Raw genomic sequence first — 18,645 nt, forward strand, 5'->3', positions numbered from 1 at the left:
GACTGGCTGCCTGCCTTTAATCAATCACATTTCATACCACATAATCACAATGACATGCCCTCTATTAGAGGTCACTGTGCTTGATCTGGGATCTGTTTCTGCTGGACCGGCGCAGTGCTGCATCAGCACAGCTTACTCTTGCAGTGACTTCAGCATTGTTCAACTGTTAACCTTTTTTCAAATTAAGTTTTTAAAGACTAAAAAGCTTTGTTTTATCTAAATCTAACCACTGGCCAGGGCTGGGATTTTTACCCTGGACTTCGTTGTGACAATCCTGCACTTTGTACATCCAATATGCATCCCAAAAAAAATGTTTTTTATTCAAGAGCTGTGGAGAAATGTAGTTTCATTAAATATTTGAAATATTGTCTGTGAACATGATCACTAGGTGCTTTTCGATTTGAGCACAACAATGTTATGAACATGGTTTAATTATATATAACGGAATTTCAAGTAAACCGGGTTTACCACACACAACAATAAAACTACTTCAGATCGATTCATTAATATTTACAATCTAATTATCTTACCCAGAAAATCTAATATACATGCCTCAGGTGCCATTTCTCTCCAGAATGACTCTTTTTTTAAATATACCTTTCGTTGCTTATACTAACACTTTGAGATAATGTTTGGAGAAGGTGTTTGAAACTGGGCTTTGTACTGAAGCTGAAATATTTGTACACCTTTTTTTTTTTTTAATAATTACTTTTGGGCTTTTTGCGTCTTTAATATAGACGACAGTGGATAGAGCTGGAAATCAGGGAGAGAGAGAGTTGGGAATGACATGCGAGGAAAGGAGCCGCAGGCCGGATTTGAACCTGGACCGCCCACTTTGAGGACTTTAGCCTCCATACATGGGTTGGCGCTCTAAACACTGTGCCACCAGCGCCCCAAATATTTTTACACTTTATTGGATTTTATTTTACACTTTATTATTCTTAAGAAGTGAAAGATCTGAATAGCTCGTCTACCACTCAAATGTTGTAACACAGACTCTGAGTTTAACAAGAACGCACCTCATAATTGCAGAGATTTTCATTATATTTCAACTTGTTGTGCCTCCTCTCCTGAAATGCACTAAATTGTAATTTTCTTTAGTAAACTCATTGCAGACACTGATACTTAAGGCACTCGGATTATTAAAGCATACTAAGAAGGCAAAGCGTGTTTCTGCGAGCTAAAGAATACGTGTTAGTGAAGCTTGAATGATTGTGTGTGAGTGCATGTGTGTGTGCTAACTCACCAGCTTGCGTTGACACCAACCACAGACGCCACAAAGAGCCACCAGCCAAACAGCACACACTGTCACTGCGAGGGAGACCAGGAACACACTGAGGGACACTGAGCCTGCATGCACACACACACACACACACACACACACACACACACACACACACACACACACACACACACAGGGTGGAAGAGAAAAATTAGTTGCTTCATTGCATACATGACATTTTCTTTATCATTTGTCAAATATAAACATGGAATAGTTGCAACAGAGGCATTGCACACCACAGTAAATCATTTTGTCAAAGGGGGCGAGCCAAAACAAAGGCTGGGCCATCTCCCACCTCGTCTAATTGAATACCTTAAGCAGAGAGGCTATTTCTACATACTGTCATACGGAGATTAGAAATACAATCCCATCACTGCCCCCTGCATGCCGGAGCATTTCAATACCTATTCAATAAGGGCTGCAGCCAGCCATCAGTCAGCTGCACACACATCACTGTCATGGTGTCACAGCTTGTTAACTGACAGGCTGAAAGTGAAGAGAGGGGGAGGGGAGAGGGGAGGGGAGGCAGTAGGGGAGGGCTGAGGGGAGGCTTGGCTGACAATACAAGAGAGCTCATGATTAATGGGTATCAGTAGAAGCCTGGTGAGAGAGGTGGCTCTGGAAGCCAGTCAGAAAAAAAAAAAACATCATCTATTGCTGCTTGCATGTGACTCAGTGGGTTTTTGTGTGTGTTGCCTGCTTAAATTTACATGCAGGTTGTACAAGGGACAGTATATTCACTTGAACTCATGAGCACTTCAGTGCTATTTTCGTACATTTAAATCAACATATTGCCTATAAGTTAAAAGCATCATTGAGCTTCTGAATTTGCACAACAGGGAAGATGCTAATGTATTCAAAGTTGTCGTTCCCTCCCCCCCTACAACTCCTAAATATACAGTGATAAGCTGGCATCGTGATGCATTTCCACTCTGAGTGACAAACACTGATGATTTCCTTTCAATAACTGGGTTTGTCATCTCCCCACTAGCTGTCTCCTTTCCTTCCTTTAGCTTGTCACAAGTGGTCTTTTGATCCCACTCCTCCATCACCCCTCTGCTTTATATTCCACCTCACCATATCCTGTGGGAGCAAAAAAAAAAGGGGGAAGAAACAGTGGAGGGTAAACTTGTTTCATATGGAAAATAAAAAACGGGGACCAGCATTGTATTCTACGGTCTTTCCATCAGCCACAAGCACGGTTTTGAAGTCAACGTGACACCTGAGGCCACCCGCAGTCAGGAAACAGAGAGTACATATAGAATAGCAAAGCCCGTGGACGGAAACTTAACAGGCAGAGCATACATTCTGAAGGTAATGGCATAAAACAGATGTTTGTGTGTTGGATGGATGGACGGTAAAGGCTCATAACAACAAGGTCTTCTCTGTCTTTCACAAATACATAGAAATACAAAAAATCTCAAGAACATAAATACTAACGCTTGGGGTAAAACTTGAAATGCTGCTTCAGCTATAGGCAAAATCTTACTCCTTAACATAATTCTGATGGAATGTATCCAGGTAGATTAGGACAGGACAATGCATTCCCTCTGAGTGACCTTGATGTTTTCACTGTTCACACAACAGTAAACTGTGACCATGAAAACCATCTGACAACCTCAGAAAAAGTGAGGGGAATGCTACACGAGCTGATGTTACTGTATCTAAGTGTCCTGAATTAAAAGCCTCTTTATCTGTAGAGAACAGACAGATCCGTGAAACAGTATCGTAGCAACACCATACTACATGGATAATACATCTGGGACACTGTTCTGAAGTTACAAAGACTAACTCATTATTCTAACTTTTTGGAGCAAAATCCTCACTCCGTTCAGCAGCGTGATGAGATTACAGCAGGTGTTTAGCAGCAGCCTGTCATGTACAGGCTGGTAGGAGCAGAAGAAGCCAAAAAAATTCAAAATACACTCACTGTCTCTAAAGGCTCCTTAATCCTCTCTATAGGAGCCATATAGTGTAGGATTTCATCTTTACATATTTGCTTAAATTTTTCATCCTTACCCATAAATGTACTTGTTTTTCTAAAGTGAGTACACTCACATTTTATGTGCAAGTCTTACTCGTAGTAATCTGACAGTGATCATTTCCCTTTTTGTGATACCATGACACTATTGGTGATTTCTAAGCAGTTTCTGTGCAAATGTAGCAAAAGCAATGTATAATCGGTTATCCTCACATTAACAGAATGTGCTTTTCTACATTTCTTTGTTTGTTACCGCCACTTGTTGATCAGTGGAATAGCAAGCACTCAGGATGTGTGCAAGTTGACAACTCCACCCTCACTAGAGGGCACCATAAGGAAAGAATTATTATATTGTTATTAATGTAGGCCCACAATGCTGGTGAAATGTTGCGCCGAAGCTATACGCAGCCACGTGCCACTAGCCAGGCTGTAGCTCCGGTCAATGGGCCTGCTCTCCCCGCTCTGCTGCCTTGATGTAAACCTGCACAGTGACTGTGTGGCATCTCGTTTGTAGGCTGTGCCAGGTTAAACTGGCATATAACCAGTCAACCGGAGCAATACGCCACCACATTCAGCACAGGCATATGGACAGTAGGCGACATGCAATACGGTTTTGGACAGTGTTTGGCCGTGTTCAATTTTGACTGTTTTCTTACCTTTAGACTTATCCATTCGTCCACATTTTAATTGTTATTTAATTAACAGGAGAATCATTTCGCTTGGAAGGACCTGCTTGTAAAATGTGTATTCATTAAAACCCATGCAAAAAAACAGAAAGCATTCATCAATGGATCGCTCCATAGTGCTAATAGTAGTGAAAAGCTCTGCAGGATATGTTGGGCATGATCTTTTAGGTCGTTCTTAGGCTTGCAGGGACGAATCAGATTTTTGATTGACTGAAAAAAAATCAGTTTTACAGACCTTTTGTGCATTGCAGGATCAAAAAGGTGAAAAGTTTGATCCTTTTTTTATTGAGTTATTTCATGGCAGCTAAAATATTAAGTGACGGTAAACATCACACACTGAACGAGTTTATATCGTAACAAAAAGTGACTTAGACTGAAAAGTACACCATCCAGCCTTACTGATCATGTTCTGATTGAGAAGGTAGATACACAATAAGGTTAATGGCTGTTTGATATCCCTCTTCATGTATGATTTACAGCCAACGACACTTTAAATGGTCAAATGACATCACGTCCATGCCCTCGTTAGGCATGAGCGGGTCAGCAGACATCGCCAGCTCCTGAATGATGAATATCTCTATTCATAGACGTTTAGAAATAGACACACTGACTATACTCTTCCACTGTATCTTCATAGAGAGGTCAATAACGTTGAGCCCATTATGTACCACAGAATCAGAAATGGATCTTAAATAAAGACACTGGTCTCCCACTAAAGGCCTCCATGTTAGCCTCAGTGCTAAGTGGCTCAGTGATGGATATACTGGTGTTCGGAGGGGAGTCAGGTGGATCTGGGAAAGCCAGCAGCTGATGTAGGGCTTTAAGTCCTGTGTTCTCTGTGAAGGTCGAGGGGTGGGGTAGGTGGTTAGTATAGTTTATGATCTGTGTCAGTCATGAGAGCTAAGGGAGTAAAAAGCCTCCAAATAAAAAGCTGCGTCCAAAGAGGCTGTGTTACTGCTCTCGGTAATGGACGGCTGTATTCTGCTTCCCACCTCATGGAATAAAACGAGTTTTTTTTTTAAAGAAGCACTGTGGGCAGGCAGAGCAGAGGAATAAAAGGAAATACTCTGTGTTAAGGAATTAGGGAGATATGCAAATCCTCAGCACTAGGGCTAAGGCGTCATTAGAGACGGAGAAGCCGGCACTACAAACAGCCATCACAGCGCTCAGGAAATTCACTTCATCTTTCTCCTTGAACAAAACCTCCACTTTGAAATGCTCCAGCAGGTGACACATTTGTAGGGTCAAACATAAAACAGTGTTTATACGCCTGAAAAAGGGAATAAGGAGAGGATTTCTCGGGAGGAGAACTACTGCTTTCTTATCTATTTCACTCGTTGGGGAATGAAAGATATTTCCATATCCAGGATGATGAATCGAATCTTAAAAGAGACAAAATAGCTGACCAAGCTATCGAACCCTTTGATCGTAAGCCTTAAGAAGTCAGAGTGCTCTTGAACTTGAAAGTCGCCTGTTTGTTTCACATTTCCGTGCCTATCTTCTTTTATGTGCACATAAAAAAAGAAAATGAACGGCCCTGTGTCGTGGGGTGAGCGGTGACGCTGATGGTGTAAATGGGCTTGTAGTAAACCCCTCTACTGAAGAGGAAAACAAATACTTAGTCCTCTTCAGGAGGTTTAATATGTATATTTAAGGGAGAGGCAGAGGCATAACTTGCTTTAAAAGCATAACTGTGGTTTCCCAAAGCGGCGCGGTGCATGTAGGTGATCTGGCCCACATGCAGTGAGCTAAGCCAAGCAGAAAGGGACCAGTCCTCAGGGGTGGAAGAAATTGTTAATTGGACAGGCGGAACTGGAGCAGTGTCCAGTCAGCAGAGCTGCCACGCCGCATCTTTCTGCTCCGACTGAGGTGGCGGGGAGGGCAGAGCCTCAGAAGCTCGGGGTGCAAAGCTCAGAGCCTAATCGCCACTTCAAAGTGCCCCCTCCTTGTATCCGAGTCTGGGTTCTGCCCCCTCTATAGCCACTGAGCTGCTGTTGGAGTAATCCTCAGATGTCACTCAGATGTCCCCTCTGAAGCACAATCTAAGTGCAACTGCAGAATATTACCTCCAGTGATATTATGATTCTGAGTAATTCAAAGTGCATCTGTGTGGCTCCTGGCTAAGTTACACAATGTAATTTAATGCATTAGTTATTTCTCAAGACAAAGGAATGTTTGGTTGTGAACAGCCCGAGCAGTAAGCTATGTCCAAACTCAATATTTCCCATGTGCTCTGTCCACAAAATAATTTGTGTGGGAAGAGCGTGAAATTGATTCAACGGGGGAGATGTGGATAAAATGAATAATTACAATGGTTCCAGGTAAATAAAGTCATTGTCTAATCGACTGACGGAGTGACATTTCACACAGGGAGCTCAGAGGAGGCTTCTACCAGTGCTGTGCCATGCTAAAAAGGGTGACCTGTTGTTTTGGCATGCTTCAGCCCTTTAGTGTTGTTGTTGTTGCAGAGCCAGACCGTCTGGCAAGTCTCAACAGAACGTCATCTCAAGTAGGATGTGCGACAGATGATTGCCGTTGTCTTCTTCATACAGACATCACTGTAAACCCCTCCCACAGCCTTCTGAATGAGTGTACCACTGGATAAGTGGGCACTGGTATTTGTTTTGATTTACAAATTTTTTTTTTTTTTTTTAAATGGCAGCTCTGAAGATTTCAAATAGCTTCTAAACTACCCTCTTAAATACATTTCAAACCTGATGTTGGCCAACAAGCATCGGGTTTGTTGGCCAACATCTAATCTGTTGAGTTCACTTGATGTCTGCTATCCAAAGCCAATTTTTTACACGCTGTATGGACGCCTGAATATTTCTGGAGAATTTCAGTCGTGCACTGATCGCACGGTGTAAACGTCACACGCTCCTCCCACTCGCTCCAGTTGAATTCTCCTGATTATATCCGACTGCGTTCTCACATCACTCGTTTTGTGTAAGCATGAACGAGGATCAGTGCTATTATCTAAAAACATCATTTGCTGTCCAAAAAATAGGCAACAAGTCACAATCACTCTGGTCATTTCTTTCACAACAGCATCCTTCAAACTGCCTGGTTTCTGTTGGGACAGAGGCACAAGCTGCTTCAGTGCTGTGGCTGTGATCGTGACTTGGATCCAAGGCTTGCTGGAGAAACGTGTTAGCTTGTGCAAATATATTTTAACAGTGAATCAAACTACGGAAATCTCAGACCACAGTGGACAGTGAAGTGCCATGTGCTGCACATCACTGGGATGTGTGGATGGACCAGTGAGACTTTGACAGGTGGTGGACAGAGGGAGCACCTGTGGTCAGAGTGAGTGTCTCTTCACGCCCTGTAGACCGTTGGTATCGAGTCCGCCCTCTGTCCCCGTATGCTCCCTGTGGCTCAGCTGCAGCCCTGCTGTGCTGTCACAGTAGAAAAGGACCGCCTCCCACATTCTGTCTGCTCTCACATGTGGGAGAAGGTCCGTCTCAGCCCAGGGACGAGCCGGGCTGGAGCTGGACCAGCGACACATCATGTGACACATGCCTGGTGTCACTAGTGATGGCAAACATCATCTTATTAGCACATCTGACACCGAATGGGCCAATTGCCCATAAAACCCGACATGATCTGGAGCATGATCTGGACACCCTGGGTGTTAGTGAGCCGAGACTGTGATAATGTTTTGATACATTTAAAATCAAGCTCAAATATCTAGCTGATTCTACCACTTACATTCACACAGAAACATATAAACATTATATATTAAGAACGCATCTTTGGCAAGCACTTGAGCACTTAAAAGACCTCACTTAGTCTTTGGTGTGGACTTTTTCTTTCTTTTTTATAGTCAACAAAACATAAACCTGACCTTCATTACTTTGTAAAGCTTTTAAAGAATTTGTCTTCTTAACTTCTGTAAGATGTTAATGTTAATCAAGCATTAAGGAAGCATCTTACTGTGGCAAGCACACAGCAAGATGATCAAGATGATTTATTTCTTGGGGGCCAGCCCTGAATAATACTTTTAAAATGACATACTGCACCAAAATATTAAATTGGTGGTTTCTGATTTTTTTTCTCCAATTCAGCATACACAAAGAGGCATACATAACATCATTTTTTTCAAAGAGGCTGGAACCTTTATGATAAATACAAGTAGGAAACTAAGCAAAATCTAAAAAAATAATAATAATTGTGTATCCTAATGTCCTTTAATCTGAATTGTTGTCAAGGTTCTTTCTCAGTGGGGGGTAAAGTAATATAATCTTTTTCTTTAATACTGATTGAATGAGTGGCAAAGATACCATTTGAGTTATATCTAATCCTCATTATTTCCCTCAGTAGGACTTACTTATACAGTATGCATGGTCTTGATCCATCACATAATCTAGCAGTGTCTGTTCCAGAATTTTGTCCCCATCTCAAACTCAGACTGAAGACTGAATTAACTCTTCAGGCTTGAAATGGATGACTTTCATATCTTAGTAATGGGAAGGACTCCACATATTTACCAAGGACAATCCGCCCACTCTTGACAAACTGACTTTTCAAAATTTTAAGTATCCCTGCTTCCATTAAACTTGCGTAAATAATTAACTACACACATTTATCTCCAAATCACTTTAAAAGACATTTACATATCTACGTTACTTTCATTGTGTCTGGTTAGACAGGTGTAGAAATTATTCAGAAATATGATCATGATGTTTGAGTCCCACTGGGACAAATGACTAATATATTTCACAAACTTGATGAAGCTGAATGAGCATTCTTCTGTTAAGTGGACCCAGAGCTTTAGGATGTTTCGGCTTCCCGTCACAGTTCAAAACAACCTATTACTCACCCGCCCAGCCGATGCCCTTGACTTTATTGACTTAAGTCCACATGGTGGCTGTTGATACTCTGGAGGTAGACTAGTGTCCATCTCAGTAATGAGCTTGTGAGCTGTAAAGTAAGTCAGCCGTGACTAACATTATTCCAGGTTCAGAGCCATTAAACTGCCTTTATATAGCCTATTTTATTTGTTGTAGGGCGGTTAGGGTTTGTAATAAAACAGCACCTCACAGATTTCTTATACTGCACTTCTTTGGTCTTGGTTTTTCTATTGTTACTCGTGTATCTATAACTAAGCATGGAAATATGCTACTTCTGACAACATGCAGCAGCCAGTGTTTCGATTTCAGTGCGGAGTGGTTTGTTTGCTTTTGGACCAGAGAAGGGAGGTAGTTTTTAAGGCACCCCCCACTTTGCCAGGCAAACAGGAAACCAACAGGCATTGTAGCGATGGAAGCGGGCAAGTGAACTGGTTCAGATACAACTGATTCAACCCGACCTAAAAAAAGCCATTTTCTAAAAGCTCCACGATCAAAACCGTTGTAAAACTAGTATAAATATTGGAGGCGCTTTTGAAAAATTCAGAGGCTAAAAAGCAGAAATGTTTCAAGACTGATGCAGAGCTGGTTAAAGAGAAGCTTGAGTGTCCATGACATGGCAACCTGCGTGCGCCTTCCGACTCATGAGGCGGAGAAAGGGGGGGCAGAGGGGAGACAGCTCTTCCCAATGTTTTGAATATAGACTGCGGTAACCATCCCAGACCCTTAACTGTTCAGACCATAGACTGTATGGACAAAGCTGAGTGACGTAACCCATGTGTTACTGAAAGGGGCTTTGGAAGAACGTCGGTTGCAGTCGCAATGCGGGAAAAGTTGGCTCAACATTACTTTCAGTCAACCTTACAACTGGCTAAAAGCTGGAGCTGAGGACGGGGTTGAAGCCTCTCGACAAACTTGTTAAATTGCGCCTGCAGTCAATCAGGACGACTATGCCTAACTCGTATCCTTCAGTAAATCAAAATGGATACACTATTTAAAAAACCTAACCCAGTACAGTGTGTGCTGATGAAGACAATCATTTTGTTCCAGGCTGCTAAAAATCCGCAATTTTTGAGTGAGGCGTGTATGTGACTCCCGGGTCTCTTGGACTCAGCATTGGATTTGGTTTAAACACACAGAAGTCCCTCAAGCCCCTGACTCGGGGGGTGAACCAATTAAATTCCTTTATTTATGGGTTGGTTAAAGCACTATTGAGGCATTTTTGTCAACCAAGATTGCTGCCACTGAAATGGGCCATCTGATTTTTGCTATTGCATCAGATTTAAACAAGATAAAGGGCAGCTCATGTTGCGTACAAATGTAAAGTGTTGGCTGTCACATCATGCAAATAATCTCAGTGTTAAATCAAAGTTGATACATTAAAGTTATGTGTTGGAACTAGCTAACGAGCAGCACACTGGTCTGGCAATGCAAGGCCAATGCCAGTTAGACATTTCCAGTCTCCACATTTGAAATCAAAGGAATCGCTTATAGAACAGAATAGAATAGAATTACTTTATTGATCCCAAACTGGGAAATTGTGGAAAAACTGGGAAATTATGAGTAAAGTCCCATGCACACTACTTTAACGTGTAAGAAAAAGTTGCCCAGTTGGTTTCTCTGCAGTGACTTGACAAGCCCTGCCTTTGAGAGGGCTTTTAAAGAAAGGCAAACTATAAAGGACTGCATAAATCACACATTGTCCAATTTCCCCGAGATGGAATGAATAGATATCTTTATCGAGGCCAAAAACGGTAATAGCCTTGAATGTTGTGCCAAACATTTTTGGCTGACTCCTCTTCAATCCTACATTCTCTTAATGTAAACTGCTCTCTGCTCCACTGTACAAAGTCATGTTTTAGTTATTGCCTTTTGAATTAAAAAGGCGCAATCAGCTGCTCTCAAAATTGCAAACGCATAATGCCCAACTTGACACAGCTTACTCACAGTGACATGAGTGGGAACACATATGCATGTGCTTTAAGGATGTTAAGAAACCAAGAAAGTGGAGAGAGAATAGTGCAGGAAACAGCAGAGTGGGAGTTTGGGAAGAGAGACTAAACTGTAATGCTATTGAGAAGCAATTTGTGAAGCTTGTGCATATGCATACAGGCCTGCAGTCCCCCTCTGCCCACATCATCAGCTCACTGCTGGTGACATCAACCAAGACAAAGAGGTCTCAGATGCTCCAGATGTATTATGTGGGTGGTATTATAAAATCTAATCCGAGTCAGAGTCAATTGTATTTGCCTTAGGCTAGAGGCCAGAGTTATATACCTTCATTGCATGTGTGTGTTTGTGTTCATGTGCGCACGTGTGCACACTTGTGTATCCATTACCAATTTTCAGTGCGCCTCTTCACTTAAAAATGTTAGCCTAAATTTTCCACTCCTTCAGAAATGGGAAAACAATTAAGAGGGTTTAATTAAAGTATTGGCAGGGCAAGTGCAACTTTAATTGAATGACAGCTGAATGACAGGCAAATGACAGTGAAGAAGAGTTGTCTCAGCAAATCTGCAATAAGCACAACACACAATGAGCTAAGCTTGATATTTTCACATGATACAGGATACACACACACACACACACACACAGAGAGAGAGAGCAAAGTTCCGGTGAAAAATCCATACAGATTCAAATTGGTCCTTAATTTATTTATTTGGATTCGTGACTAGCTGGAGGTCTCCATCTTTGCTGTTATTATTCAGTAAAAGATGAAGGGTTGTTATGACCTGTTCTGACAGACCACGCAGTAAAAACAGAGGACATGTCAAACCCAAGCCTCTAGCTAGAGGTTAGAGCTTTTATTCGACCACAACATGGCCAAAGTCACCAACCTTTAGACTCCATAAAAAAAACCCAGTAAAAGGCCGACCTCGAGTGGCCTGATGGAACGTGTGTGTCCGTCTCTCCAACTGTAAGTCTGTCTTTGCATTTCTGTCTTTCTGCAAGTGGCAGCCTCTCCCTGAAGTCAAATCCTCACACTGACTAACTTGTACCCTCTGCTGGTGTGATGACTGATAATCTGCTCCGCCCGCGACCACAACCTTCTAACAACTGATGTCAGGAGGTTGAGAAGAGGAAGTGTACAAGTGTACAACAGCTAAATGGCATTACTTCGGAAGAAATGATGGGCCCAGTGTTGTTTTAGTGCAACAGGCTTCTCGACTTTAAATTACGCCGTCATAGACGCGCAAGAGGAGAACAGTAACTCCACGACCACAGTGTGAATTATAGCTGTGTGGTGGCTGCTGCTCTCGTCTGATGGAGCAGCAAATCCCATCCCTCCAGTGGCCACCCTTTCCCCCCCGAGGTGACCTTTCCTTTCAGCGGCTTTGCATTAACATTAGAAATTCACCACGGTTGAAGTGAACCTGTCCTCTTCAGTACAGTGGACTGAGCAGGAGCCTAAGGGACGGCACTGCATTGGCTCGGTGTCAGGGGGACATTTAAATACCCCTCTGCTTTTAGACTCCAGCTGGAAAGACACCACAGAAAATAACTCTCATTAGCATCAGCCAATGTCAAAGGAAGGACGAATTAAAGTAATGAAATACATCCTATAACATCTCCTATAGGCTTTAATGTATCTTCTCCCTCTGACTTAAAAGTGGGTTTGTTCCAAACAGCACATTTAATAATGAATGATCAGATAAAATATGCAGCCCGTTCAACAGACTGATGTTTTACTTTCTGCGGGCAGCTGGCTCTGTACAAACAATAATCTGCTCTTGATAAGCACACGGTCATCTTAGACGGGCCTACAGCTCTACTCTTTGTTGCCTGACTGCCCATTGATGTGTTTGCTTGTATAACTGTCAACAATTCACAGCTGGTAGTACCCAGCAGACTGAGACATATTGACGAAAGCCATGCAGACGCCCGCTGGCAGCAGGATACACTCAAGGGCTCGTGGGAAATAAAAGTTTCCCACAACTACCAATTCTCTTGGCATTCATTTCAGCTGGGAGCTGCCTGCGATTTTCCGTCTGCATTAACGCAGCCACGCAACACCTGAGGACATTTCAGGCCGGCTCCACACAGTAATAGCTTGTCTTAATTCTCACAAACACATTAACAGGAACTGTTGCGGAGGTATGAGTCTGACACTGGCATGGCCCGGCTGTTGATGCAGTGAGTTTGACCTCTGGGTGCAGGAGTGGCCATATTACCTGCAGTACTGTGCACCGTGTCACTGTTTGTCACGTCAACCAAAACAGAAAGGTATTCCGTCTGGCTGGCAGGCCAGCAGAGAATAAATGGCAGGCTTTAGCGGCTGCCATTAAGCAGAGTGACACACACGCAGAGCTCTCACACCTACTTGACATTATCACCCTAACATCATGACAAGGATGTCATTTGGCTAACTATTGCAGGCGGAGCTGATGGTGGGAAATAATAGAGGGGATGTTAGTTCAGGCTGGAGAGGAAGAAAGAGAACAGATTTAAGTTATTAGCTGGAAATCACTTTAAATGTTGCCTGGGCAGAGCGATAATGAGCAACACGGTATGTCTACTATAAATATATGACTAAGTGTGGAAAGCTTGTCTCTAATTTTACTCTGCATTCTCTTGAGAGCCCTGAGTACTTGATTCAGTGATTATATGAGCACTAAGTTGTCACAAACAATCTAACAGACATTATGAGCATTATTTATAGTGATTGGAATGAAAAACAAAGAGGCGGCACTAACCTGATCCTTGGTTGATTTATTAAGTCTCCGTGAGAGAGCTATAACTCTCGTCATGTGTAATAGGCCAGATGGAGTAGGCGAAGAATAACTAATGCTGTTGAGGCAGCCTCTCCGCCCCGAGCCTTCGATGAGGTCTGTTAAATTACTAAAAGGACAAACACTGCATTGTGTGATTTGTATGCATCCTGACCTTTAGGCCAATTGAAGGGCTCTTGAGAACACAAAGCTGTCCAGGAACAGTCTCCAAATGGAGGTATCAGTATCCTATTAAACATTTGGCTGCATTGGACTTCTTTCTAACAAAACAAACAAACAAAAAAACACTTCAGCTCTGTTCGGCTCTGTTAGGTTTGGTTAAGGTTGGGAAAAGCCCTAACCAAAGAGACCCTTTTCAACCACGCTAGCAGAACACACCAGAACCATTGCTGCGAGCTTGTTAGTCAGATAGCCCCTCACTGAGGTTCACACTGACATGTCTCAGCAAGCATTGAATGAATTCCCATGAAATTAGGGACAGCTACCAACATTGGTATTTCAATGAAATGAACGTGACAAAATGAGTTGAGGGCTTTTTTTGGGGGGGTTTGAAGCGCTTGACATACGTGGGGTGGTGGCATTTGTTGCTTGAACATCCTAGACATCGATCTTCTCCCCTGCACTTAGAAATGCACCGCTCTTGAAAAAGCTGCAAATTGTACAGTGTTATTGTTATCTAAAAAAACATTACCAAGATGTCACAGCTCAATCACACAGTTCAAGTCCCCCAGTACATAAGTGTATTAAATGTACTTGTGCAAATATCAAGAATGGGACTCAGCCTTTTTTAAAATGTATGTTAAAACGATTATATCAAACGTACAACAACAAAAAAAAAGACTACTAAGTCAGAAAGGCAAGGGGCCAAAGAGGGATATTCCCGACTACAGATTTGTGTAGTCTAATCCGATTGGTCAGATTTAACCTATATCTGACTGATTGTTGAATGTCTTTTTTGTGTGCAGGGTGATCTATATTCTTATAATCAACATAAGAGATAACCACGTAATGAAACAATTTGTCTTCTAGACTTGGAATAACAATTTATTCTACGATAAGACTTGACAGTTACTGTAAAAAATCCGCTGACAAAACTGACAAAACAACGGTATAACAGGATAGCACTGTGAAATTGAGAACGTGCTGCAGTCTATTTTTTTTCAGGCAGTATTTTAACTGAACGTGCAATCAGCTGGCCCGGACTCTATCAATAATTCATCCGGGCCAGCGGGCCAGCTATAATGTCGAGCCCTGATAATATTACAACAAAAATAGTCCTACTGCATCGGTAAGTACCCACGATCCAAATCCAGTGAAAGATTTAATCAAAAAACATTACTTCCATAAAGATCCAGAGATTGCCACCACTGTTCCCAATTTCCCACTGTTATATTCTGTGAATTGAAGTATGAGTTATTTTCGTATCAAGTATTAATGAGTTGATATATTAATAACAAGATAGGCTATCAGTTAGTGCTGTCAACTTTTAAAAAAAAATAAACTTTGAATTAATTTAGATCATGACACGGTATTGTTCAAACATAATCAATTTTTTTATGCCCTGCTGACAAGAACTCTCATTCACAGCGCACAGAGGTTTGTGGCACACACAAAAATTTGAAAGCCAGATTGGAGAGTTGCGAGTTTGTAAAGCACCCTGTGTCTCTCCACCAAAGCATTGGGCTGCTGTCTGCAGAGAGAGGAGTCTCTCTCAGGTAAAGTTTGCATCTACTGAATCAGTACCTGTTGCTTTTGCCACCACATTACTGTCTTCTGTTGCTAAGGTCAAACGTGCATTAAAAGGTGAAGTTACACTGTGAGCACCGTCTGCTAGATCAAACGACAAACTACTTCTGACAGCAGGATGCGCTAATAGTTTGTATATTTTGAATTCAAACGGCTCATTACGGTTCTAATGTGAACTCTCTCCCCAAGGTTCAAATGAATGTTGGAATTTTGAAGAAAAAATGACAGCCCTTGGGGCGCTGGTGGAGCAGTGGTTAGTGCGCGCGCCCCCATGTATGGAGCTGCAGTCTTCCATGCGGGCAGCCCAGGTTCAAATCCAACCTGTGGCTCATTTCCTGCATGTCATTCTCTGTCTCCCTGATTTCCAACTCTGTCCACTGTCCTATCTCCTATAAAAGGCACTGAAAGCCCAAAAAAAAATCTTAAAAAAAAAAAAGAAAAAATGGCATCCCTACTATGAGCCATGATTTATTTGGAGAAAACAGACAAATGTATGAAAAATATAGCTGTAATGGAATAATGCTTATTTAATGAGCATTTCCATTGTTAGAGTTGGAATCCAAAATGCTCTTTGAAATGAATCGTCAATTATTCGACTACTTGGGCTCACTCCGTGCTTTGTCAACATTTTGTTACTAAATGTACCACTTCTGTTCAAAAAATATGTGGCTATTCACAAGGATGGAGTGGGGCGCTGGTGGCGACGCCCCATGTATCGAGGCTGTAGTCCTCCAGGCGGGCGACCCAGGTTCGAATCCAACCTGTGGCTCCTTTCCCGCATGTCGTTCCCCACTCTCTCTCTCTCCCTGATTTCTGACTCTATCCACTGTCCTGTCTCTCTAATAAAGGCACAAAATGCCCAAAAATAAATCTTGGGAAAAAAAAAGAAAAAAAAAGGATGGAGTGGCTTTACACAAACCCTGACAGTTATCTAGTGAGTGTATGTAAAGTGGCCCAAACTGTACTGTTTGAAAACACTTACTGATGCAAGAAACGTAAGGTTTAGTGGGGAGATTGAGTGTGCGTGTGAGTATGTGTTCATGCATATTTGCGTTATGTTAGAGCTGTGTGTGCCATGTTAGCCTGTGGATGCGGGGTGATTCACCAGGCTGTTCTGGAGGATTCCTGTGTGGCCTGACAGTCATGGAGAATGAGACCTGAGACGAGGAAGAATATGTGGAAGAGGAAGAGGAGGAAGGAAAAATGGCACATGCAGTTCAACGCAAAGATTTGTGCCGCTCCTTTAGGAGTCTCGTGCCCTTGTGTCTAACGATTGGCGAAAGGAGTGCCATACCCAGAGCTTTCCTGGGTGATGTATGGTTGAACGGTTGAGTGGTCATAAACAGATGATGTAATAATATGTAAGGGGAGGGGTCTGCAGTGTCACTCCTTCCTTCATCTTGCCCGGAGAGATTGTGCAAACCTTCACTCAAAAGGCAGAACCCAAAATAGGATTAGTCCAGAGCACGTTTAGGGAAAAAAAAAAAGAAAATCAGACGCAGAGGACTGCCAGCATGCCCTACCTCAAGGCTGTGCTAGTTGAGGGCTGGCAGGCTGACGATGGGGAGGGGGGAGAGGAGACCATGCATAAGGCCTGGCTGGAGGAAGACAGTGAGTGAGCATGGGCATGCAGGCCTACAGATGCACAACGCTTCTCGTTAGCCTGCTTTCTACTGTGATGCCAAAATAGACGAGACACAGTGCACTCATTAGTCACACCGCAAATTCAGCCCCTTAAAACGAATATAAATCTGTTTGCACTTTGTTCTTTTTGTAAAGTGTCTCGAGATAACATTTGTTATGAATTGGTGCTAAAAATAAAGATTGACTGATTGATTCTTGACAGTCATATGTGCCAAGTAGGTTATGGTTTGATGAGAACAGATATATATATATATTTTAGTTTCATATGACACATCGCCAACGCCTTTTCCAGCTGGCCATGCTTCTGACAAGTCTTCCTTGGCCTTATTCATGTGGCTGGTGGCCCATCATCCAGTCAGAGATGAACCTTTCTACATGTGTTTCATGCCCTGACCAACTGTATCAACTATGAGTCTAGCTTAAGCTGCAAATCAAACTTGGCATCAGAACGTGGCATAAAGTGACATCATTGCTTCCTGGCTCACATTTGATTTTGTTTGTGGGAATCTGCAACCACTGCTGAACAGAAAAAAAAACAAAAAAAAAAACGCATTAGTGCTCAGCCACAGAGCCAGAGACAAGAGAGGCTGTTCGGTTCCTCCCCCTTAGGAATCAACTTCAAAACACTGTCCTTGTTGTTGGCCACAAACAAACAACTCGTCGTGCTGTACGCATGTTGTACAAAGTTGGAGCTGACCCCGCAGCCCCTTGCATGCAGCGGTCGAGGAGGCACTTGCTTTCACACTACATTTAATATGCAGCCACATGCATCACTGACCATCACTGATGCCGTTTGAGCGATTCATTCTCGAGAGATCCTGAAAGCCGAGTGGGAGGAATTTCACCTTTGTTTGGCGATAGATCGGATCACTCATGATGCATTTGGGTTCTAAACACAAACAGACCTCAGTGAGGAGGGTCGGAGAACACAAGCTTGCCTGATTGTATGCACTTTACTCCCATTAGGGTGCAATAGTGAGAACAGTGATCATAACATTTTTACATTTCCCTGATCTCTGCTCCTTTTTATCTGAATTACCTGTCTGTTAACACACCGCGGAGTATCCAATGCAATAAAACAAAAAAAGCCGTCTTCATAAGGTTGTTGCTGTTATTACATTTAGGGACGTGTAATTACATCGGCAGCTAAAATCGAGGTTTTAAAACAAAGCATCCCTCCAAAATGAACATTTGCTGATGTGACAGGTTTACAAGGTAACACTTAAATTACGGGCTTTATCCAGGAGCCGTTGACTGTTAAGAACAGATGAGGCAGAAACAGTTATATCAGAAGTAGTACATACAATAGTGGGAAGACATATATTGGTTTGTTAGGAAACGTATACAATAGGTTACATTTGCTCTGAATTTCACTCTTTTCAGGATTGCCTCATCCACCAAGCATTTTAAGGAGGAGGAGTTCTGTAAGTTAAAAGCACTTATTTTCTAGGAAATGAATGTAAGCATTTCATTAAACTTGAATTTGACTCTCTTACTGCCTGTGTGCCATCTCGATAAGAGAAAGAAAAAACAACGTGTTAATTCCAAGAGAGATTTTACGTTCACTGCAATGCGTTTGGGTGTAAATCACAGGTTTCATCTCCATGTGATTCACAGTATGATTAATATTTATATATAGGTCAATCAATACATTGATGTTTTTATCATAACATTATGGATCTATGTTTTCACTCTGCATAATTCATACTGAAACATTCGCCATTTA

The 18,645-nt window shown here is 42.3% G+C and overlaps 1 protein-coding gene across 1 annotated transcript in view; it reads right to left on the reverse strand.

The window, feature by feature from the left end:
- Positions 1–18,645, reverse strand: part of syt7a (synaptotagmin VIIa) — an 87,542-nt gene that overhangs the window by 50,170 nt on the left and 18,727 nt on the right. The window contains exon 2 of the mRNA XM_061035507.1: positions 1,247–1,350. Coding sequence (XP_060891490.1) covers positions 1,247–1,350 — 104 coding nt within the window. The remainder of the gene's footprint in view (positions 1–1,246; positions 1,351–18,645) is intronic.

The sequence above is a fragment of the Labrus mixtus genome, chromosome 4, assembly GCF_963584025.1.
Source record: "Labrus mixtus chromosome 4, fLabMix1.1, whole genome shotgun sequence".
NCBI classification, from domain to species: Eukaryota; Metazoa; Chordata; class Actinopteri; order Labriformes; family Labridae; genus Labrus; species Labrus mixtus.